The following is a 24,713-nucleotide window of genomic DNA, read 5'->3' as shown; positions in this document are numbered from 1 at the left end:
GTAGTCTCAACCTAGCTTAGGAAGTGATGCATCCGTGCTCCAAACCACTTGGTTTCCAGTTGCTGGGAATGTGTGAAGGCGTCCTGTCCTCTCTGCTTCAGAGGTAAATTCTCCAGTAGCATGTTTGGGTAGGCTTCTTTGGTAAAGTAAATCAGTACAACTGCTTTCTGCAGGCAGGATATATTCATTGTAATGGCAAAAGTAGTGCTGATTTTTTCGGCTCTTCATTTTACACTGCTGGCCCTAATTAATTTAATTTATTTAAAATAAAAATTAGTTTAAAAAAAAAAAAAAACTGCTCAGACATTTTTCAACACAAGAGGTCGCTCAGTAGCTATTGCTGAGCTGGAAATATCAAAGGCCAAAGGAATCGTATAGAAAGTGTAGTCTGTCTCTGCTTCAAAACTGCTATAAAATAATGTTCAAACTATTTAAAACAAATGAATGCATATTCCTGTGTGTCTACTGCTGTCATTCCTTGCAAAATAAAAACTGCCTATTGCACTGTGCACTTCCAGAAATTTGGAATTGTGTAATTCCAGTGCATAACTACTTTCAACAAGTCTACATGCAATTCATTTTCCTTCAGATGCTAAATATTACTGTCATTACAATTATTAATTCAGATCAGATGATGCATCTCCTATACGATCCCACAGGATGTGTGTGTTAGGATAATACTCTACTGAGTCAGGTTGTCTTTTTTATTTTTTTGGTGGCTGTTGTATTTGTTTGGCATGTACCAGGAATCAACTTCTTAGAATAGCTTTATTTTTTCATGGAGCTCGTGGATTATATATTACTTGAAAAAAAAATTTGTATGTTCAATTATTCAAACAAGTTCCTAGAATCCCAAATTCTTGAGGCTGAGCCAATGCTTTCTGCTGCAATAGAAGATGATACACGTCAGGAGTGAGATCAGGTTCCAAGGCTTAAAAGAGCAAGAAGGTAGCAGAAATGAGGTACTGCAGAAGGAGACGAGGAAAGATGGGTTAAAAAAAAAAAAAAGTAGAAAGGGTAGCACAACACATGTTTTTAAAAGATCTTGAAAATAAGTGACAAAAGCAGCATATTTTACAATAATCCTTAAAGTCCTGCATTTTATAAGAAATGAAAGGAGAATGGAAGAAAGCACAGCTCTCACTTTACTGAGGAAGAATATGTAATGTAATGAGGCTGAAAGCTTCATTAACGTGTCTGAAGTTCGGCATCTGAAAATGGTTGTCTAACTGATTCTGGAAGAAATCCATTTTGGAAAATCAGGCTTCTTATTGAGCTGTTGAATGTATATGCATTTTTAGGACCCACAACGCATTGCGTGCTGTATTTCCACTACATTGATTTTAATGGTGTTCATCTCATGCTTCTCAGTGAAATTTCCATGTTTTTTTCCTTGCTGTTATACCACATCTCACATCCATGTTAGTACAAATGAAAATATGTCCATTAAATGTCTGGTTTGCTTTCTATGAAGAGCGATACTCCTCCTGCCTTTGAGTTGTTTTCTAGCAAGAAAAGCAGATCTCCTTTTATCAATTCTCCCAGGGTTTATTTATCGTGTACTCTTTGTCAGTGACTTTCTGATAGGAAATAGTTGGTTGCTGTTTCTGCTCGGAGTGTTTTGTTTGCATAAGCAATAAATAATGAATCACTTTGCAGATCAACCCTTGAAGTCCTATTGCTATTTTGACAACTTGGATTAGCTCGTGCTCCTTCTTTTTATGAAGGTTTATCCTGCCAAGACATTCTTTGAATACTGATAATGTTGATCCTCTTGCCAGTATGGTTATGTTAGAAAGAGGTATTTTTCTTCTTTCATCACCATGTTCCTTGAAAGCATATTGAATAATGAGACAGCCAAATGGAAATAATTTACATGAGTATTCAGCAAGTTTATTTAAAGTTAACATTATCTGAAGGCGTGCGAAGAACATTCCGGAGTCAGCTACCGCTTCACCCACGGCAAACCCTTCAGCCCGAGATGCCATCTTCTGGCCACCTCCAGGCTCGGGCTGCGTTTCGCGGGAGGTGCCACAGGGCTCAGCCCCACAACAACAGCCTTTGTGCTCTTCACTGCACGGCGTCTGGAGCCCACGGCAGCCCCAGGAGCTGGTGATGTTGGAGAAACGCCCCGGTGTGCCATCAGGTTGAACCTCAGCTCTGCTCCAGCCGTGTCCCCCAGCTGTTCTCTGCTCGCTCTGCCAGGGGGATGTGGCTCACACCTCCGGGGTGCCAGTGGCCCCCTCCGTAGCCCTTGTGCGGGTGGGTGTGATTCTTACCCGGACCCCTTTTGTGGCTGTGCTTGGCCTTAAACCGAGGGATGCCATTGGGTGATGAGTTGGAGCGTGTGCCACGTGGGGAGATGCTTCTTAATGATTTACATCAGCTTTACGTAAGATTTGGAAACAGCCTTTTTTGGCATGTATGTGATGCCTGGTTTGGGTTGCAGTTACTTACCATTTTAGTTCTTTGTGAGGAAATGCCACGTTATTCTCTGCTACAAGCTCAAGTTTTTGCTTTACAATTAGTCTCCTCTTACAGGACAGCCTTGGCCGCCCCCAGTCCGTGTCCATGAGCACAGTAACAGTTTGCTTTCTGTAGTAACTGGGCTTTGTTGTTTGTTTGTTTGTAGGGATGGAATAACCAGAGTTGTGCATTAGGGTAAACTCACCATTTTTAATAACAGGTTTGCACTTCAGATTCATTCGCTGTGCTTCCAAACTCTGTCGTAGCTGCATGTTGAAAAGAAGTCTACGCTGAGCAGAAACAGCAGCACTCAAGCTCTTCCTGGAGTTGGAAAGGCTGCTCCCGTTAATGTAATGATGATAAATTGACTCCTTCCCTAAGCTATGTTTTAAAATGTAAAGGGGAATTACGATTAAGAATCTGCAGTGCTTTGCAACCAACGTGTTTTCATGCTGACCTGGAGTACAGTTCAGTCTTTTCTTCCACTCAGTGCTCAGTGGCTTTGCAGCGAAAGCCAAACAGAGAGTTAATTATGGGTTTTTTTTGTGATGTGGACACCTGTCCACTAGGAAATGCGCTGAGACCCTCAACTCAATTTACATCAGCCAGAGAACAGCTGCCAGATGGTAACTACTTTTGGTCGCTACCAACCTGGTTGAATTTGAACTGGTGACCTAGAGGTGAAATGCTTTATATCCTATTACTAATTCCCTGAGGTTTCCAGTTTCTCATCCATCACTTTTTTCAAATGACAGCACAGTATATGCCTGAAATCTCAAAACAATTACTGTTTCACATACGCCCCGTGTGCTGCAGTGCCTGCGATGTGCCTTTAGCTCTTGTAAGGCTTGCACATTTTTGTTGTACGCTTGAAAGCTTAGCACAAAAAAGATGTTTCCAAAGCCGCCGGGGAGTTTTCCCTCTTCCTTAGCAATGTACTTTGCCACAGCTAGGTATGTTCCCTGGTATTTCTACTGACTGGCACCTTTCAAAAGGCTTTTGAACGCCCTTAACGTGGAAATCACTGTGATGATGTTGCATCCTTTAACTGACAATTTAGGATTAGAAACTGTGTAGTTTGTTGGGTTTGTTTGTTTTAAGCAGTTGAATTGTTTGCTTTTTTATCTTATTATTTTCTTATATGGAAATGGAACTTCTCTATCCACCATAGTAGAACGCATGTGGGTAAAGCAGCCAAAAAAAAAAGCCTTTGTGATTCTTTAAAGCTTGTGAAGATAGGTGTTAGCAGGTGGATGGCCCTGGCTCCTTGTACCATGTCCTGGTTCCTCTCATAACTTACCTTCCAGCTCTGAGCGCTTCTCCACGGCACGATGCTCAAGAATGCCTCTTCCTCGGGCGGGTGCTCTCATATCGCAAATGGGAAATCTGAGCAGGAAATTCTTCGGGATTTCTAGGATGAAGGGTGCTGTGGAAAATAGTTACCTTTCATCAAATTTCTGTGATAGCTGTAATGGCTGATGCCTATGCATGGGGGGGGAAAAACAGTGCCTAGAGTTTCTCTCTTCTCTACCTCCACCGGTGGTTGAGCCACCATCAGTTGCAAAGATTCTCCAGAGGCAAATATAAAATGTATGCAGAAATCAGTTAGGATTTTGTAAGGGGTTGCATTGCTTTTCTGTAAGCTAAACTGCAAAAATGCCACAATTTCTGTTTTCAAGGGAGGATTATGCAGGAGTTCTCTTTTCTTAAGGTAGCTTGCCACGCTTTTTAAAACAAGATACCAGTCATGGCCTGGAGCAGGTCAAACACCATCGCCACTTTTCAAGGCTGGCATTTTAAAGAACGTGGTTAAGTCTTTATCTCGGTGTCTTCTTCATCTTAGCTGATAGATTTTCTTCCACCGCAGAGAACGTGCCTGCCCTTGCAGCAGGGTGTCAGTGCATCACAGGCAGCAGCAGTTACACACGTGGTACAAGGTGATGGCTTTGTTTCGCTTCGGCCGAATTCAAACTCTTGCTGTGGCTGCCTGGCTTTGTTCCCGTTTATACGCCGTGTGAACAAGTAGGCAGGGATATTCTCAGTTGTGTTGGAGCTTAATAAATTGTCAGGCTCAAGTTTTAAGTCAGGAAAGCTAAGAAACATACTGACCTAAAGATTTAACTTTCTGAAGTGAGGTCTCAGGTGCCAGGGAGACAGGATTTTGGAAATCTGTAGAACAAAATTAGTGAGCCTGTGAAATGCGTTTTTTTAACAGAGCTACCTTAGGTCACCAATCTGCAGTTCATGTGCAGCGCGTGCTCTGCTGGACCTGTACACCCTGAAACGGTATTAACAGGATAAATAACACAATACCAACCACAGGATACATGAACAAAGAAGACTGGGTTTGGGTACTGAAAGTCCACGTCACCTTTCATCCAAAAATCCCCGTTGTGCCACGGGAGGCTGGTTAAGTTCCAGCCGTCGTGTAGTGGTAAAGTAAGCAGGAGGAACTTTTTTTGGCATCATTGTTGGCACTGCACGAGCCATCTTCAGCAACAGCATCCAGTCCTCAGCTCTTCCTAAGACTTGTCTTTTGTCTGGGATCTCAGATCGTTGTGGCTGCTGGTGGAAGCTCTAAAATACGAAGGATTGGTTGGCTGCATTTTTTCCTTGGGCCTTCCCTGGGGTCTTTGAGGAAAAAAGCGATGAACTGCTCGTCTTCTCCTTAGTGACAAATACCACGGATCTCGATGGGAAGAGCTTGCATACTCTTTTTTTTCATGTTTTTCTAGGAATCCTTCCGGGCTACGTGTAACATAAAAGAAACAGAGAGGCCTGCTGCATGCATACGTGTTTGTTGTCATCCTGCACAGAAGGATGCCCGCACACACCTGTGGTCTAGAGCTGGATGGGGTTGAAGAAATACAGATAGGGAAATGCAGCACGTGTGTCTGTGCAACAGAGTTTGATATACATTATGACTTTTTTTTAATAAGATCTAGATCATGTAATCCCCTTCAGTGAAGCAGAGAGGGAGGTGGGATATATTTGGCTAGCTCTAACAAACCCCAAGATGGTCCGCATGTAATAATATATCTGCGAGTAGGCTGTTTTTGCAGTGTCATCATACTGACCAGAGTCAGATTCTTCCTTGGCTCATCCTGGACACCAGGTTAAATGACCTACAAAAAAAATATGAGGGGTGTGTGGGGGTGTGTATTTTTAGCTGAACTAAAGGGTATAATCAAGGTTAAAAAAAATGAGGGTATTGCAGGAACAGGCACTTTGTAAAATAAATGAAAGGGAGTAGTCATTGTTTCTTAATAGAGTTTTCTTTTTAAAGCCTGTTGGTACATCTAGAGGGTCTCAGAAATCATTTTCTTTAAATGAATTGGCTGATCCTACCTTGTGGCTTCAGAACGTGCAGTCAGGGCTAAAGCTGAGCACACAGACTATTCTGTGTTTACTTAGTATAAAAATTTCAGGAGTTGCATTGCCTCTTTAGTGTGTGGGCTTTAATGTATGGTAATGGTAATTTAACGGGGATGGTAACTAGTTCCTAAATTTTTCTCTGAAGTTCCCAGTATTAAAATTTGACAAATATGCGGGTAGCTCAAAAATCAAATGAAGAAAATACCTCCTGAACTCATTAGCAGCATCTACTTTTAGCAGGTTTGCATTTAATAAGTTCTCATGTTCCCTGGCTTTTTAAAAGCACTTTACTGAAGTGATCTTTTTACAGGCCCGTGTATCAGCCATTCAGCAGGTCAGACAGTGTAATAACAACCTTGCATTAATCAGCAGCTACGATTTATATCTGTACCTGTGGCATCACGCTAGTATAACCTAAAATAAGCAGCGTGATGTTTATATTAGTCACGTAACAAGTGTCTTTCTCTGTTTGGTCACAAGCGTTTAATTTAAAATGTGCCCAGTAAAGAAAAAATTGTTTGGCACTCCGTGTTTCCATTTTAAGTAATCGGTTTTAAAATAGCCACAGTACAGGATATGTTTTATAAGAGGAGCTCTAAAGAAGACGACCAACTCTTTCATCACTCGAAATGTCTCCGAGGAGATGTGCAGCAGGTGTGAGGAGGGAGGCCGAGCGCAGCAGGCTTGGGCAGCCCCGCTCCGTCCTTTGCTGCCTGCTTCCGAAGCACGGAGCCATGGCCATGTGGCCCGTGGTTCTCCTTCACCCCGTTATGTATTCTCTGCCCTCCCTGGTGTGAATTGTCTTTTATTTGGGGGGTTTTCCAGCTTGCTGTAGGATGGCAGGGCTGTGAGCGCGGTGTGGGCGAAGGGCTGTCAGGCTGTGTGCAGAAGGTGAGTTAGATTCAGGCAGGAGTGCATTTGGAAGTGGAAAATTCAAGATTGGGGAACAGTTTTAGGGTCGCCAGTCTCAAAGCTTTAAAATCCCACCTGTCCTGTAAGAAGGGAATATCGTTTTACAAGAGCACCGTGTTCTTCAGTGGAATTCACCCTTCAAGGCCAGCGAATATCCTCCAGGACAGGTGGAATTTTAAGGCTCTGTATTGCGTTTCTTGAGATTGGTGCATTGCTCACCGTGCTTTCACATGACATCCTGTACCAGAATACTGGGAACTCATGTTGAATTTATTGGGCCTATGTAAACAGCTCTTTTTAAACTAGCATCGTAGTGTCAGATTTAATGGGCAACTTCCCACACTTCTTTCCTTTTATGTTTGAATGTTGCACAGTGAAACAGACTCGGCTAACAATGAGAGAAGCAGATACAAAGAATCCAGTAGACTCAGTTGCCAGGAAGTGGAAAGCCAATTAAACACAATTTTTTTGTTGTTGAGATACAGTGGTAAAAGTAAGCAGGTTCAGAGTTAAATTTGTGGCTGTTTCATACAGTCATTCGTTCCCTCTCATTAGCGAGAGACCAAATTTCACTTCCCAAAGCAGCTAATACTTTCTGTGTACGTAAGAGGACTTAACAGGTAAAGTTTTCTTATGCAAGTTGCAGTTTATACTGCTGTACTGTATTTATTAAACCTTTGCAACAGAATTGTAAGGTATGTACCGAGTAGAGCAGATATCCTTCTATCTAACATTTACAAAACTGTCATTAAGCAACTAACTGCTTTCCATAGAGATACCTCCTTAGAAACTGCTTTCCTTTCTAAAAAACAGACCTAGAGTATTCAGACAAGCACTGTGAATGGACCCCTAACATCCCAGTTTCTATGAAAACGGCTTTTTCATGTATTTTAAATACCACAGGCATTGTGGTGTAAGGTCCACCTTCAAATGCTGACCGTCATGCCAAAAAGATCAGAAACCCTCAATTTGTGTGCACGGTAAAAATACATAGCCCACTGCTGTGTATCTTAGATGAAAGGTGGTGTTTTTATTGATCTATTTTTTAGCAATTGTTTCAAGTGCAGAAGTCCAGATTAGCCACGTAACATTCATGAATACGAACTCCTAGATTTTCTGATGGCTGCGACTCTAAATAAGTAATACAACATGAGAAGACATGCCAAAAAATACCATATCGTGTGTGTTAACACTGAAAGTTGTGAATGTAAGAGGGTCAAAGTACAGAATGTTACATATACAGTATGTGTGCAGTTGCATATGCATGTTAATAGACATGACTTGAGTTCAACAAATATAAATATAATGTCAAAAATTTGACTCTGTGCCATTTGTTTCAGGCAGTTATTTGGCAAAAGACCAGGGTGTCAGATCACAAAATGGCCTGTATGTCAGTTCTGGGAACAGCCGTTATGGGCAGTATGGTACCTTTTCAACACTGCTGTGAAGATCCTGAGGTGAGTTTAAACTTCCTTCTCCCAAATCCACTTAAAGCCTGTCAATGAGGAGCTAAATCAGCACTCAGAAAGGAGACTTTCAAAAAGAGAACATTATCTCCAGGCTGACATCTGATTAATACATTTGATTCTCTCACAGCTCTCTCTGTAAAATTAATTGGTTTGGTGATTGAAAATGCACTCCCAGAATCATCTAGTCAGGACTCATGTGGCACTGATCAAATGGCAGTAAAAACAGTTGTGATGACAAATGCAGAATTGCTGATTGCTCAGAGCTGTCTAAGTTAGGATTCCTGGCCTGCAGGCAGGTTGGGCTTTGATTAATAACTAGGCATTTATATCGTTCTCATCCTCGTGGCCTTTTAGCCTTATCTTCTAAAGAATATCTCCTCAGTTTCAGTCAGGGGCACCTCAACAGTAAAATAAACATATACTTAGAAGGCAAGTTGTGCAAAATATATGATAAACCTATGTGTCAAGGAAATACTAGCTAGCTTTCAAAAATTCTCATGCACATAACTTTCTTTGTTCCTGTTGAAATTGAAGGAGCTCCCCATGATACTGTCCTTCATCTAATATTTTCTTTTTTTTTTTTTTTTACTCCCGCTTTTGTCTCAGACATTCTTATAAAGGAGAGGCTTCCTCCTGTTGAGCCTGGAAAGTTGATTTTTTTTTTTTTTTTTTTTCTGTGAAGTCAGAGTGGCTATTAAACACAATGCCATGCTGGAAGAAACTGTTTATTCAGACTTAAATCGTGAGTTTGTAAGAATGCCCATGGTGTCTGCACACAGGGAAATGTGTGGGGAGGGGCTGGGGAGAGTAGCCAAGTTGCTTCTTAGGGTTTACGAAGAAGTTTTTCCTGTTTCTGTCCGAACAAGTCCGGATGCTCTGCTCATACCTGAGCGCCCACTTGGCTGTGCCTCATATGGCAAGTGCAGGGAGCTCTGCAGGGAAGACATGGGGGTATTTAGAAGGGACTAGCTCGAAGGAGGCACTCAGGTTCTCACGTTACCTCTTTGCTATATCATGAGGCATCCATATTCCTTGAATAGAAGTTGGGGAACATTCCATCTCTCTCTCTGTCTCTAAATAGTGTGTAAAATACCACGTGCATCATTTATAGGTGTATAAGTGATCCATGCATATTGCACTTGCACAGATCTACATTCAGAAACTGTGGACATTTCTAAATTAAGCAGCCAAACACTGAAATGACAGAATTAAGCTTGCCTGCGTAACCCTTATCTTTCTCCCTTGTGTTCAGGAATTGGGAGAGGTATTCAATGACAAGACATAGGCCAATTTTCCTTCCTATTAGACCCATGCCTCATTCAGTACACAGACCAAAGAGCAGCTCCTTAATTCTTTTCATTTCCTACTCGTCCATTATGTAGCTTCTTAATCCTTCACTGCAAAGTCTACTCTGAAGGCAAAATCAGAGTTGTTATAAACAACTTTTTGTAAGCTGTATCTCGCTAACCGCACACTTAAAACTTCTGCAGTGAGTGATCCCAGGGTTTGCAGATGGCTAGTCTTTTAAAACCTCTCCATTATGAGCACTGAATGAAACAAGAACATAGTTCAAGTTGGCCCCAAAGCATGGAAAAATCAGGAACTACTCGCAAAGTAGAAAGAAAACCAAAGAAAATAAAGAATTGTCAGCTTTTAATGTGCAAAACAGCATCTATGCTTTCTGCATCCCCATTCTTGGAAATGGGTGGATCCATTTTGGCTGAGAAGCTTCATTTGGGAAATTTTTGTAGTGAAGGGAATTCCTATGGAATTCCTAGGAATTTTCCTGTTGTGTGAAAGTTGTTTGGCAGGTACACAGGCCTCTGGGAAAAAGGTGAGTACTGTAGGAAGACATTGTCCGCTTAACACAGATAGATTTTAATACGGGTATGTATTTAGCAATTAATATTTTCCAGTCTGTGCAATTCTGCCTTAATAAAAAACAAAACAAAACAAAAAGAAAACAAAACTTTTGTATAAGAAAATTCTAGCAATTACGACTACTTTTAGGATCGTTACTAACTTTTAACGAGCATACTGATATTCCACGTGGCTTTAAATAGTAACAGCAGTCAGCCATTTCTAAATATGGCAGCTTCTTAAATGTCTTATTTAGAGACTTTCAGTTTTGTTTTAATGTTGTCTGTATATAAAAATGCCGTTTGAAGTGAAAGATTTATACGGATATTTGGAAATTGGAAAAGGAATTTGAAGCATAAGGGAGGAACATTCAAAGAGGATGTGCTAAAGCTGCAGGACAAAATCTAGAAGTGCTGCATGTTGTTTTCTGATAATCATCCAAGAGATATTTGACACCTCTTTAACTTGACCAGTGGTGTTTGGTTCTGTGCAACGTTGCTGACCAGAACGCTCCAGCTTTAGCACAGATTGCTTGTTACAAGGTCAAGAGGGAATAAGGGAGCACATGAGCAGATCGCTGGTGTGACGTCGGTGAATGGGAAGGATAGGCCAAGTCCCAGGGATTTTAAATTCCGTTTCAAATGCATGATCACTCGGCTTTTAGTAAATACAAGTGGTTCTGCCAAAAGAAAAACTAACGAGGTCTGATTTCTGTCTTCAGCGATCCACCCTGCTACCAGAATATTCTCCAACCTTTCCCGTATGTCCAGAACCTCAGCCTCTGCTGTGCACCGGCCCCCACTGTTCCCGTTCCTATTTGTCTGGGCAACCTGCAGTGGGGCAGCACATGGGCAGGTCGGCGAGCCAGCGCTTACGTGCTGCTGGATCCCAGCTTGTGAGAAGTCACAACTGCCTTTTCCGCAGTAAGGCCGTTATCCCGAGGCTGCCCTCTCCAAACAGCTGCCAGTTATCACAGAAATTGTGGAAACGTAATATCGTTGGGATTTCTGCTTCTTCATCAGATTGAATTGAAATCGATCCAAGGGTTTCCAAGTTGCTCGGTGGGGGGGAGAGGGGGAGGCAGTGGGGCAGGCAGCACAAGTCATCGCTCTCATTTTGACAGGGAAAAAAAAAAAACACCCAACAGCTAGAAAAGCTTAGCAGAGAAGTTTTAAACCTTGGAGTTAATGTTAGGTACTGGAATCGCGTGATTTGTTCCTGGGCTCCTTGGCAGGGCTGGGTGCTCACAGGTTCTGCTGAAGGCTGGGAATCGTGGGTGCTCAGCACTCTGCAAAGTCAGATGATTTGGATACAGGTGCTGTAGGTAAATTTAGGTGCCCTCCATAAATGCCTGCTGATGAGCTATTTAAGGTGCTGTGGGTAAAGAAAGGGAGGGATTTTGTGTTTTGATGCTCCCAGTTAGAGGTAGCTCACTGCTGCCTTCGCCAGCATGGGCAGCACTGCACGCCTTGAGCTTCTTGCAGGCGTGAGGTTGGCAGCCCTGCAGTCAGCAGGCCCAAAGCACACGCTCACTGCAGCAGCCCAGTGCAACTGACAGTCCAGATGGGAAATTTCTCAATCAGTTGAATCAAGGGTAATAGGTATAGAACCATCCATCCCAATCTCTTTTTTTAAAGTGCTTTTATTGTTTGAATCATACATGTAACTCTAAAGAAGTGGTGCATGTGTTTGAACAACTGGGACTCCTGTGAATTGCACTGTAATGTTGCACCCCTAAATAAAAAGCTTTTGGGGATTCTCTTTTAAAGACTTCTGTACTGTATTTGTTTTTCTTGCAGATAAATCTTTCTGGATTTCTCCCAAAAGCTGAGTCAGACAGCTCTCTGACATGTCTGTCAGGTTCAGAAAGGAGTTTCATTTTTATAAACAATCGTCCAGTTCTTCAGAGGGAAATACTGAAGGTAACATCCTCTAGCTTCTTATTCAAGGAATAAAAACATGATTTCTTTGAGGACAGAAAGGGCTCTGCTATCTGCAATATCTGCCCACATGAGATAAGTGGAGTATTACATGTGAAGCACTTACAATAGAAACCTCATCCACAAGTCTGTTGCTCCTGGTATCTCAGCTCTGTTACGTTCTCTGCAGTGACTTGCAGCCACAGAGCTGGAGGCTATCCTTATGGCTGCTTGAAAAAAATAAGAGCACAGAATAATTTATATTAATGCAGCAGAATCACACCTGGGCAGTTTTCCATGAGGGAGCTCTACATGGTTTCCTGTAAGAGAATTTTCCTGAAAATAAAATTTTAATTTTGTTCACTTATCCAGCAAATCTGCTTGCTTTCCCTTTAAATCTGTGTATGCATTGAATAAAAATGAAAGTGATAGTGCAGAGGCATTGGCTACCGCTAGGCATTGTGTAGGCAGAATTTGATACTCTTGGGTTTCTCACACTACTGAACCTTGCAGCACCTCACCCGGAGCAGCGTTGCTGTTCTAATCCTTGCCCTCCACAGAAAATAAAATTCCATTCATGCTGAAGTGTACATGTAGGTTTTAAAGTGGAGACAATCGAGTAGATTTCAGTTGGCAGTTTTGTGGATGTAAACCCTGAACTTGTGTTTATATCTTAAGTGACAAACAAGGCTAATCCTGTGCTCCGTGGCCACACAGTAATTGATCTACCTGGCTCTTGCTGGAGTTGAAAGCTCGGTTTGGATCCCATGTAAGAGACGGCTTTTTAACCAGAGCAGAGGCTAGGTGGGGTTCAGATTACTGTAATACAAAGTAGAAATACATGGCCCTTCATTTAGGGCTGTTCACATAGTGGTGATGGTGATGCCTTTTATTTTTGTCCACTTTTTAGTTGTGTCCTCTTATTACTGCAGTTCAGTGCTAGCTGAGAACAGACTGTGGGAATAGTAAGGTTAAAATATATATATTTTTAATGTTATTTTAATTTATTTTATTATTAAAATAATATTTTATAGTTAACTTTTATTTAAAAATCAAGTTTCAGAAGCTCTTTTATACTGTTAGTCTGTTAACATATTTTCTCCAGTATATACTGGAAAGGATCCACAATACAAGAGGAAAATACAAAGACCTTTATTTGATCGTTCTAGTTTGCAAGACCTGCATTATGAAACAACTAAATAACTTTGTAGTTTTTTGACATGAGTTTTCAGGGAGATTATAGAGAAAACAGTAAGGGCAAGCAGAGTTGCAGAGAAATAGTAAGTTTATGAATAACCAAGTAGGAGCGTATCATGTCTTTTCTTCCAAAGATGATCAATGTATTCATTCAGAAGGTCAAAGTAGCTGCCATTAATTTCTTGGAATTTGTTCTTTTTTCCTTTTTTTTTTTTCTTACCTTTTTTTTTTTTAATTGTGAAAACATGGAAACCACCAGTAACTCCCCTTTGGGTGATTATTTTGACGTGTATATATATATCCACACAGATCTTTTTAGCATTGCATTAATTTGGGGGGAAAATACAGTTATGATTTTGTAACATCTGTGCCTTTGTGTCTCTTTTATTGCCTGTACTGACATCTCTTTGCTAAATGAATCTGTAGTTAATTCGGCAGTACTACAGTGCGGCATCACACAAGGACAGTACCCGCTTATACCCTGTTTTCTTCTTGAATATTACTGTACCTGCATCTGCTGTGGATGTGAATTTAACGCCCGATAAAAGTCAAGTTTTACTGCAGTATAAGGTAATTTGTGTCTAATTCTGGTTTTGAGTTGACAACTTTTTACTTACATACGTATAATAAGGGCTTCTGGAACTGCTGAAATGTTTGAAGGTAAACAGTGCCACTGAAGTCTTTGGGAGGATTATTTGAAACTAATTTCCCAGTTGATTTCAAAGATCGCTTATGTGCTGTCACATACATGTGGGTATCGCTTTGCTTCCAGATGGCTGTGTAGCAGTGACTGAAGCTAAATGGAATTATGATGTGTGCTTGAACAAATCTCATGTTTAGTTTCATAATTACACTAAGTAATAAACTTTTCAAACGCTGCGCGCATTAGGGGAGGAGGAGATGATTTCTACCAAATGTAATAATTGCCATTGCAAGTGTAAATAATTGTTGACATCACTTAAGTTTCAGGACATCCAGTTCGTGCTAACAGGACTGGAAATTTGAACAGTATATGCCTGTGTTTTATATGTTATGTAGTGATAGATGTTCCATAAATTCAGTTTCACTTTTTGGCACTTGATATGTGAGTGCCACAAAAATGAAGAAAGCTGCAGTGGTAAGGCTGTTATTCAGAGTGATGGTAGGTACTCACCACTGAGACTGTCCTTGTCTTCTGTGAAAGTTTTTGTGCTTGTCTGTGCAAATGTATTGCCTGTTAAGTGCCACTTGTATTAAAATGAACATAACTTTCTCACATTTGTTCTAGCTTAAAACTTTCTTTGGCATTGCAAAGGGTTTGTTTGTTTTATTTCCATTATTTGTTGCAGAACTGTCCTGGAAGCTCGTTGCAAACGTGCTTGCTAAACTGGGCTGGTGTTGGTATTTCTGTCCTTACTATAAGCTTCTAACACTGTGTTAGGTGGAAATAGCTTCACTTGATACAGTTTGAAGCAACTGGTACGCTGAGTTATAAAGAAAGCAGTTAATCGCCCTTGTAATACCGGAGTACAGGAGTGAAGCGGAGCACCTCTCAAGAAATATTTGAGGTGAAAGGTGCCTACTCCAGAGTCTTTTGGGACATGTGTGAAAAATTGAACTGCAATAATCCGCCCAGATTTATTTGAAAAAGATTATGAGCAAGATCACTTTGTTCTTTATTCTCAATATCTGTCAGTTATTATGTATTCTTTTTTTTTTATCGTTGTGTGTGCTTTTTCTGTAAATTTTTTTTCCTTTTTTTCTTTCCCCTCCAGGAGTCTGTCTTATTTGCTGTTGAAAATGTGTTGAAATCACTCTATGGGCCACTACCTGCTACGGTCTCTGGTGAAGCTAATAAAACAGATGTTACCTCAGAAGACATGTTTGTTCATAAAACAGGACAAACAGATGTGGTTGTTAATGAAATGGAACCATCTGGAAACAATGATCTACATGCTCATACTTCATTCCTTTCAGTCAGCAGTGATGTGCAAAATCGTCAAGCAGGAAAAAACACAGAGATCTGTTTAAATCATCAGGCATTTTGTGGTGATAATATACGTAGTCGCCTAGAGGAAAAAGAGGTTTCTAAGAGTGATGCCTTTCAAGACGGTTCCTTAAATTTATTGTGTGAGGAGGAACAGAATGGACAGAACACAACTGCTAGTCCAACTCGCAGGGCTCCAATGGAACCTGAATGCAAAAAAGCTGATGAGCATCTTTTGAGTTCTGATAATACTTGCGAGATGGAAAAGAATGAGGAAGCCTCAGTACCTAAAGACTTACCTGAAATCTCTGCTGATAATTGGAGTATGGGGAACGGATTTAAAGACTCTCTAGGAGACAACCTGGAACCTGTTAAGATTTTAATTCCTGAAGTTGGAGGAGCAGCTAATAAGCAAAGCGAACATGCTGGTGAACACAGCTGTGATCCACAAATGCCAAATCAAAGTATAAGGAAAACAAATGTAATAAATGATAAAACAGGACAAGTAACTGCTTATGACTTAATTAGTAGTCGAATAATAAGGAAACCAAAGACTGCATTTGCCCTCTTCACCCAAGAATATCGTTCAAAATTGTTTTCTGAGCACCCAAAGACTAGCATGAAGGACATCCTGTTGAAAATTGAAGAACAGTGGAAGAATTTGAATGAAGAGGAAAAGAAGAAGTAAGTTTCTAGGCTGTACCTTGCTTCTAAATCTCTGGTAATTACCAATGAGCAAATGAGTCATTTGCTGTGAATAAAATATATATACATGTATGTATATAACTTCCCAGTTACTGATGAAAAACAGAACAGAAATTATTTTTGGCTTTTCAAGAACAGCACTGATCTAGTAAGTTGTCATCTTTTGCTGTGCGCAGATGTGCGCTGCTGAGCTGAGTTACTCATTTTGCCACTGTACTTGCCATGCGGCAGTTAACTAGGGACGGTTTTGATGAGTTATTATGTAGAGCTAACAGCCAAGAAATGTACTTTTTCAATTGTACAAACCTCAGTTTTTTAAGGGCTTGCTGTATATTGTCACTTCAGATGTAGCATCAATGAAAACCAGCCCCGTGGTGGCTGAGGCACTGTATAGTTCCTCCAGAACTTTTTCCAACCAGCAGTTCTCTTTTATTGCTCTAAAGTGAGAATTCTTTTTCAGGGTCTTTAGTACTTGAACATTTGGTAAACTCCTTTCCCCTAAATTTAGCAAGTATCCCAACCCAGGCTACCCCATTATTGTATTTATAAAACCCATTCAAATGATACAAGGAATTTCTTTATCCCCCCAAACAGATATTGCAGGGCTGGTTCAGAGTATAGTACAGTTTGAATGCTTGTTTTTTTGTTTTTTGTTTTTGTTTTTTTTTAAGGGAGAGGTGGTAGTGGAATAGTTAATGTGTATGTTGTCCTTTATGTGAAATTTATATTATAGTAAAAGCTTAATTAGAATAACAGATCTTGAGGCATCCTAAGACAGTTCAAAACATGGAAGGTGGGTGTTTTCTTTCTTTGGTGTTTTTGGTTTTTGTTATTTTTTGGTAATTTTGTGAAATGTAAAACACTTTGGGGCATCGTACAAAGGAGGAGGATAGCTCTGCAACAGTTTCACAAGCAATGATTTGAGTGCTCATTGTGATGGAGGCAGAAAGTGTGGGAAATGGAATTTGTTTTTGAAGAACAAAGTCACTGGCAGTGTTTTGAAAATGTATTTTCTTAATGTTATGGAAGTAAAGAGAGGGAATTAAGACCACTGAAGAAGTTACGGTAGCCAAACATTATAATTTTAAACGCTAATGAGAGATTTGATGAGGAGAATGGTAAGAAAGAGGAGCTGTACCTGCTGAATTACTGTTAACCTAACTGTTTTTCCCTTGGACCCTGTACTACGTGACTCTTCTATTTGAAATCCTCTGCATTGTTCTGAACAGCAGCCGTAGCAGAGTGAAGCAAAACCCTAATATCTAGCTTCTGATTTACCTAACGTAAAGGTCACCAAACAAACAACGTGCTCTGATCACAAAGCCATGCCTGTGAGAAATAGTGTGTTGTCCATCTCTGCTTCAGCAGAAAGCTCAGTGTAATAGTAGAAATCCACTCCAATTATGTTTGTGCTTTTAATGAAGTGAAACAAAAGGTTCTGCCAGCTGTTTCAGAAAATTTTAATTTGCTCTGCTTTAGCTTTTGAGATTTCACGGTTGCTTTCCTGGTACAACTGTTATGTTTGAGAGTGTGCCTACAGATTAACGTTGTGTTAGTTCAGGAAGGAGACCTCTCCGGTAATGAATTTGTATCTTACATGCAGGACTGAATGCAGCATAGTCCAATGCATGTTAAAGTTGATGAAAAATTTCCCACTAGCTGTATCAATGCAGCTCAGCTTTGGCATAGCTCTCCTCCACTTTTCATATTGCAAGATTGCCTCTGAAAATACCAAATACGAAGACATCTGCAGGTATCCTTTCCTTCAAGGCAACAATCCAGAGGAACTGTTGCAGGTCTGGCAGAGAGCTTAAGCCTTGCCTACCAGATACTCTGGATAAATTGGGCCACCTAGAGGTAACAACAAATGTCTATGCGGCAGGGCTTCCACTGAGCACGCTCTCCCTCCAACTCGCTGCCACCCTTCCTGCAAGACCCCTCTTTGCTAGGCTCCAGCCCTCCGTCCTCCTGCGATGAAGTCGCGTGTTTGGGTTGCAATGGGTGTGCTTGGCTTCAGCGTCCCTGTTTATCTCTGTGGCTTCTCCAGCAGGTCTAAATGAATTTAAATGCCTTTTGGGAGCAGCGCAACTAACAGATGTCTCAGAATGACATAGGATAGCCTTTTCAAAACAAGCCAGCATTTATTACTCAACCGGAATGTAAAATGTTATGGTCTTTAGGTTATAATAGAAGAGGAAAGCTTCCATGCATGTCCATGTTGGCAGCATCGCATATCCCCCTGCTTTGCACAGCCAGGATTTAATTTCATAGACTCCCTCTGCTCTTACTTAACACAGCTTGTGTGTGTTTCTGGCCTTAATGTTTCTTGCGTATCAGGCTCAGGTAACGGGGGGAGAAGTCCACCCAACTGCCACGACAGGCAGCAGAAATTGGCCTGAAGGTGCAGGAAAGGTTCAGAGCTACACACGCATTATCGTGGGGCTAACAACTCACCTTGTCAGTGCCGTACGGGAATTCTGTGTGAGTATATTTGGGAGAAATATCACTCCAGGTAGTGTGGCCCTTGCTGCCTGTTGACAGATTGGAGCGTGCCCATCGGCTGTTGGTGACCAGGAACTAGCTCCTGGCTGGTAGCTTTTGCCTGCCTAATTTTATTTTTAAGCATTTCATGGCTTTTGTGTGCATCTCATTTGCAAATCTTTTGGTATAGATCCCTTTGGGGTAACTATACTTGCTTAGCAATTTCAGAAAAATATTCGTGAAGCCTTTATTTTAACCTTGTGGTCAATATGTGGGTAGGGGTCACCAGGTGGTCAGTGGCCATGCCTTGTATTCCTAGCCAGCTCCACTCGGATGCTGCCAGATATTAATACTAAATAACTGTATCAATAATTGGTATCAGTCCTTACATCCTGTTGTTTGTCCCCAGCATTTGTTTAGCAGTAGTAGCAGGTTCATGTTGTCCACCCGGAGGAAGCTGGGCTGCTCCCCTGAAAGCTGCACGTCAGAAGCACGCGGTGACCAGCTGATAGGAGCAATTCAAAGCTTTGTTTGGCTTTTCCCTTCACAAAGGCAGGAGACACAGAAATAGAAGATGACATTTACTTCTGGTGAGAGTTTGAGTGCTCTGGGTTTCGTTATGTGATGCTGAGGGGTATTACATTCAGGTACCTCTGCTCTGGACTTGTACACATCGGTGCAAGTCACCAGTTCTGGTCAGAGCTCACTCCAAATAGCTCACCTGAGGTCAGTAGTTTTATTTGTCTACTCAGTGTAACAGTCTGAGGGACATTATGTTCTTTTTTCTTTTTTTTTTTTTCTGTTAGATGCTGAATATTTCATTTAGGTTTAAGCTGCAAGGAGAAAGTAATAAATTGTGGGATGCATTTTTCTAAGTTGCGCCAAAGTTTCCTTTGAGACGAGGCTTTATTCTAGTCTTCCACTTCCCTCCTTACACCCAGGGTTTTGCAGATTTCCTTGACTGTAGGTTTTGGAAATGGAGGCAAGGACCCTGACTTTACAGTCCTAATTCACAAAGCAGGGAAGAAACTGCTCCTGTTGATTATGCTTGCTTCTGGGGAAGGCCCTTGGAAAAAGCAAAGGTGTTCCCTAGCAGTTTGTAAACAGGCTGTTTCCTTTGGTTCTGAACAAATCACCGAGAGTCACTTGCAAAACCCTCACAGTCAGAGCTTGCAAGGCTAGAAATTTTCTGTTGTGGCCTAAAATGACAACTAAGGAAGATTTCCTTGGAAAAAGTGTTTTTGTTTTGGGTTATCTGTATCATTGAAAGCTCGGTGCTCTCGTAGTTGAATATTCTCCTGCGCTACGACTGTGTCTATTCAAAACAAAGTATTTATCGATCTGGTCAAAGCTATAAATGTATTCTGGAGAAAAAATTTCTGTTCAAGTGATTTCATCCATTCATTTTAAGAGGAGCAGATGTTTTTTATCTTAACATTTACTCCATATTTTCTAGGACATGATTTATTGCAAGAAACTATTTAAGCTGACTTTTTTAGTTAACTAAATATTGGTACCATATGTGAGTGCTAGCACATCATAATTAATTGCAAATGGTGACCCTTTTGTTGACCTTAATTTTCCAGTGTGCATACACATAATTGAATTAAACTGTTCCAGCAAGTAGCAATAAATAAATATGACCAGCTAAAATACTTATTTCCAACACTTACACATGAGAGTACTACCTTTTAGTGAAGATCGGGCTGCTCTGAATAACCTGCCAGAATTCAGAACATCAAATCAGGGCAAAAGAGGGAGTTAGCACATTGCTCCTTTGGCCTTCGAAAAATCAGGCTCTTGTGTAGGAGGGAAGCATAAACCTGGCATCTCTAAAGCCTGAGCTATCTTCCTGACGCTTGCAAACTCATTAAGAATCCATTCAGGTTGTAGAGGTTTAGTACGTAGCAATGGTTGCAGTGTTCAGACAGCATTTAGAAGAGTTCATTATTGAGTATTTTTGTAAAAAAAAGTATCTGTAAATTTATTAGAGTTCTGTGATAACCTTATTTATTCTGGATTCATGAGTTTTTATTTCTGTGGCTAATTGTAGGCCATGTGAAGTCAGTGTAATTCTTTACCTCAACTGAAGCTCGAGGCTTCTGAAATGATTTAACCTCCATCCCCCTAGGCAAGCGCTTGGACTCCCCTTGAAATTCACGTAGCTCTAGAAGCTGAAATGACTTTTGTGAGTAGGGCTGGATGCGCCTCTGACAAAGCTCCTCCAAAAGCTGTGCATCTGATTGCAGATTTGAGTTAGGCCTTTGGGACTGAGGTCTAATGCAATCTGCTGTGGCTCTTGGTGCGATGCTGTAAGATGCAGCTCACTCCTCCCTGTTCAGTCGCTGAGGTTTTGCTGGCTGTCATGATGAAGGAAATTTTCCACCTCGTCCTGTTCACTGGGCAGGGTCACCTACCAATCCCAACCTCCCTCCCACCCCATTCGTAGTGGAAGCTTATTGATGTGGCTAATTAATGAACCATGGGGATTCTCGCCTGTCTAGGGATGGGTTCCTTGCCTTTTGCTAGTGTTGGAGTCTGGGGTTTCTTGCTTGGTTCAACTGGTTCGTTTTCTCTTTTAAGCTATGAAATAAAAGCTGCTAAAGACCTGGAACGATACAACAGAGAGGCCAGTAAGGCTATGCAGCAAGCAGTGCACAGACCCACGAAGGACACAGAGAGACAGAAACCCAGGCTGAAGAGTTCCCTGTCCAACCAGCAGAAGCTTGACAAAATGTTCCATGCTCAAACTGAAAAGAAGCAGAAAGTTGAGCAGCCTCTGAAAACTGTGACAGTACCTTTTTCCCTGAGCTCCTGTAGACATCAGAGGCGTGAGAAAAGTAATTCAGCTGAACACGAGCTTTACCTGATCCGTCGTCAGAGCTTTCCTGATATCTGGATATTCGCTACGGAAAAAAAGCTGATGTTGCTGAATCCATATAGGTTGGAAGAAGCCCTGCTGCACAAAAGATTGCTGAAGAATCACCAGCTTCCAGTAGAGAAACTGGACAAGCCAATCGTGTTAACAGACAGGTAGCGTACAAATGAGCAAAAATCTGTGTATTATTTAAATAATTGATGGTTAGTTAGAGTAGGTTTGTATGGCCCTGTTTGCTGATTCTGTGACTATTTTAATCTGAAAGCATACAAAGCATAAAAATATGCTCTTAGAGATAAACAAATGAACAAATAATGAGCAGGCCTGGTCATACTCCAGTTGAAATAAGTATGAGTTTTGACCTGTTTGGCTGGTAGTGCAGTGAAGACAAGTTTCTTCCCCCAGAGGGAAACTAAATGCTGCACATTTTCACAACTTCACTCTAGCTAACTTTCCCCACGGATTAGGGAATGGCTGATGTAATTATTATTATTATATGTCTAAACTTGGTCATTCTTTAAGATACATGAATAGTTGATGCTTTATATTTCTTCTTTGAGCAAACTGCTTTTTTCCAAATACTTTTAAAAATTTTTGATCACTCTCGATGCCTTAACATTTTTAGTGCATTTTTCTCACAGTTTTAACTTTCAAATTCATTATATTTTTTAACCTTTTGGCTGTTTTTTCTTTCCAGTATTCTTGGTGGATCTCACTATATGTCTGCTCTTCACAAAATGCAGAAGGATTACCAGAGATTAAAGGGATCAGCTTATTTGACAGATCCAAGGCTTGTAGCAAATGGATTCCAGATAAAAATGATTGAAGGTATGGTGGTTTTAAAATCTTTTAGTCTTACTGGGGCTTGCTTCTTCTGATTTACTGAATTAAATGATGTAGATCTTGTTGTTCAACATCACCTTATCATTTAAAGCACTGAGGTCCTGCCTTCCCTAAGATTGAGAATGTAAAAGGCGTTTAGATGTAGAGCTCAGGGATATGGTTTAGTGGAGGACTGGTTACCATTAGGTCAAAGGTTGGACTTGGTGATCTTGGAGGTCTCTTCCAACCTAGATGATTCTGTGATTCTTTATTGCTTTGTTAGGCGAGTAATTGTCTACGTGGAACATTGAGTAATAAAAACTAGTAACTGAAAACATGAATAAAAAAGGAAAGGTCTGTAGATAACAATGTAACGAGCACTTCCTATTTACACATCTCAGCATTTCAAAGAGTGCTTGAAATCCACATTCTCCTGACATTTTTGTATTAAAAAAAAAAATGTATTCTCCAAATGCTGGATTGCCATTCTGACAGAGTGATTAAAGCAATGAGAATTCTGTAGTCCTGCAGCTTCTTCCAAGAGGATAGGTATTTGCAGAATCCCCTGCGAGTATGTGCTTTAGTGGACTATCCCTCTGCGCTTCAGAAGTTGAGGAGGTCCAGTAAGGAGCCGGAGCAGGTTACTGTTCTTCAGGATTTATTGAATATTGAATTTATTGATAGTCATTGTTCTATCAGGATTTAATATAGGGCCCAAAGGGGCCAGTGAAGAGAGGGTTAGAGGATCACTGTCAGCCCTTTTGGTAGTTTGTTCTCAACTCTCAGTCTACTTTTCAATGCCTCTAATTTGATCACAGACTAGATCTGTTTAATATAACATCCTTTCACCTTAGCAAGAGAGATTTAATGTTTAAATATTTTCCTGAAGAGTGATTTGCAGGGATGCTGTTGGAAGTCCAGAGGCAACCCACCCAGGGTCGGTTCTGTGCAACAGGATTTCTCCAGCAGAATTCCAAGAAAAGCAAACTTCCTTGGGGGTGGTACCTAGCTGTGACAGCTCGGAGAAAAGGTTCACTATAAGAGCTGTTAGAAATGCTATAGCTTCATGTGTTACAGAACCCCGCATATGTATAGTGATGACAGATCTACTCCAACATATGGGATCTTTTAAGAGTAGGGACAAAAAAGGGATGTGGAGTAATTCCCTCAGTCAGAGGCTGGCTCTTGGGAAGAGCAGAGCCTAAGCTGTTTTCTTTTCTTAACCACGCACAACAAAAACAAGGACGCTTCTTTCTGACTGGCTAAATCCTGTGATAAATAACAAGAACTTTGTAAAAGCAGTGTTCGTGGAAATACACTTAGATTGAATGATTAGGGGAATAGAGCGCCTATGGTAAGAGACAGCTCTTCCAAAGCTCAGCCAAGTAAATCAGCAGCTGAGCAGGTCTACGATTTGTCTCTAGACAAATACGGGAGGAAGGGATCTGAACTCAGCCTTTTTGCTCACAAACTTTCCTTGGGTTGCAGGGGGCTTCTCCCAGGATTCAGGTTTGCGCAGAATCCGATTAATGTAAACTGGTTGTGCATAAATTCACTCTGGAGAATTGTGAAGACAGTTTTTAGGTAACAGCAGATTAGAGTTGTTGAGCAGTCTCGTGATACTGGAGGAGGGAAACGACTTTTAAGATGGCTTGCTTAGGGTAAGAGCAGTATTTAACAATAATGTTTAGCACCAAAGGACTCAACCTAGTAACCAGGAAGTAGTAAGTGACTGTCTTCAAATACAATGCCCCTAGCTGTATAAAATGAAGAAAACGAAGTCTTGTGAGGAAACTTGTTTGCAGTTAGTGGAAGTATGAAGGCTACTCCGTTGGCTTTGTGCACTATACAGGTTGAGGAACCACGGTAGATAAGCCATGGGCTTGATCAGTACTTTATGGCCAGCCCATATGAAGAATGGGAATCTAATTCTGTTCTTTGTCCCAGTCTGATATTTTAACTACTTGAGTGAAACGTTATTCACATCTGAGGCTTGTCAGTCATGTTTATAAGCTTCTGCTGATGACATTACGGCAGTTACAGCCCCTGCTTTTAAAAGAGCATAGCATTGCAGGGGAAGGTAGAAAGACCAGGAAAAAAAATGGAATTTCACCCAGCCTTTTTTCCAACCGACCCAAGGATTTTTACTTAATACTTCATCAGTTCCTCTCTTTTCTTTCTTTTATTAAACTCCCCCCTGAAATACGCCACAAACTCTTGCTGTTACAAACACTCACTAAATCTATTTTTCAGGAACACAGATACTAATTATTAACACTCCTTGCCTGCCCTTTTTTGGAAATTTCACTTTGTAGTTTGGGGTTCTTTATTCTAGATCCTTCTTCTCTTAATTTTTACGTAAAGTGACCTGCAGACCAGGCATGTTTTGTCCAACTCACACCGGAATATTCAGTAGCATTTCTCAACTTCGAGTGCAAGTTCGTCTCATAAAACATTTTACAGTGTCTTTGATTTGTTTGTTGTTAAACTCAGATACAGCCTGCAAAGGGGATGTTTGCTTAGATGGTTTTGGACTAGAAGTTGTCTCAGAAAAGTTTTTTCTTCGGTACATACTGTTAATTATTTGGGACAGGTTGCTGTCTCGCCTAATTTGTCAGCTCTCTTGAATCTTCCTTTGACTGCTGTTTCTTAATATTGACTCT

The 24,713-nt window shown here is 40.9% G+C and overlaps 1 protein-coding gene across 2 annotated transcripts in view; it reads left to right on the top strand.

Annotated features, from left to right (window-relative positions):
• The window catches only part of PMS1 (PMS1 homolog 1, mismatch repair system component), a 43,501-nt gene that overhangs the window by 11,610 nt on the left and 7,178 nt on the right, over positions 1-24,713 (top strand). For both annotated transcript variants that reach the window (XM_032190109.1, XM_032190110.1), the window contains 6 exons: positions 8,094-8,210; positions 11,882-12,004; positions 13,625-13,768; positions 14,953-15,848; positions 20,934-21,383; positions 21,926-22,056. In XM_032190109.1, the coding sequence (XP_032046000.1) occupies positions 8,094-8,210; positions 11,882-12,004; positions 13,625-13,768; positions 14,953-15,848; positions 20,934-21,383; positions 21,926-22,056 (1,861 nt within the window). The remainder of the gene's footprint in view (positions 1-8,093; positions 8,211-11,881; positions 12,005-13,624; positions 13,769-14,952; positions 15,849-20,933; positions 21,384-21,925; positions 22,057-24,713) is intronic.

The sequence above is a fragment of the Aythya fuligula genome, chromosome 6 (genome assembly GCF_009819795.1).
Source record: "Aythya fuligula isolate bAytFul2 chromosome 6, bAytFul2.pri, whole genome shotgun sequence".
NCBI lineage: Eukaryota > Metazoa > Chordata > Aves > Anseriformes > Anatidae > Aythya > Aythya fuligula.
Note: the sequence above shows the minus strand (reverse complement) of the source record. Positions and strands in the feature narration are given on the sequence as shown.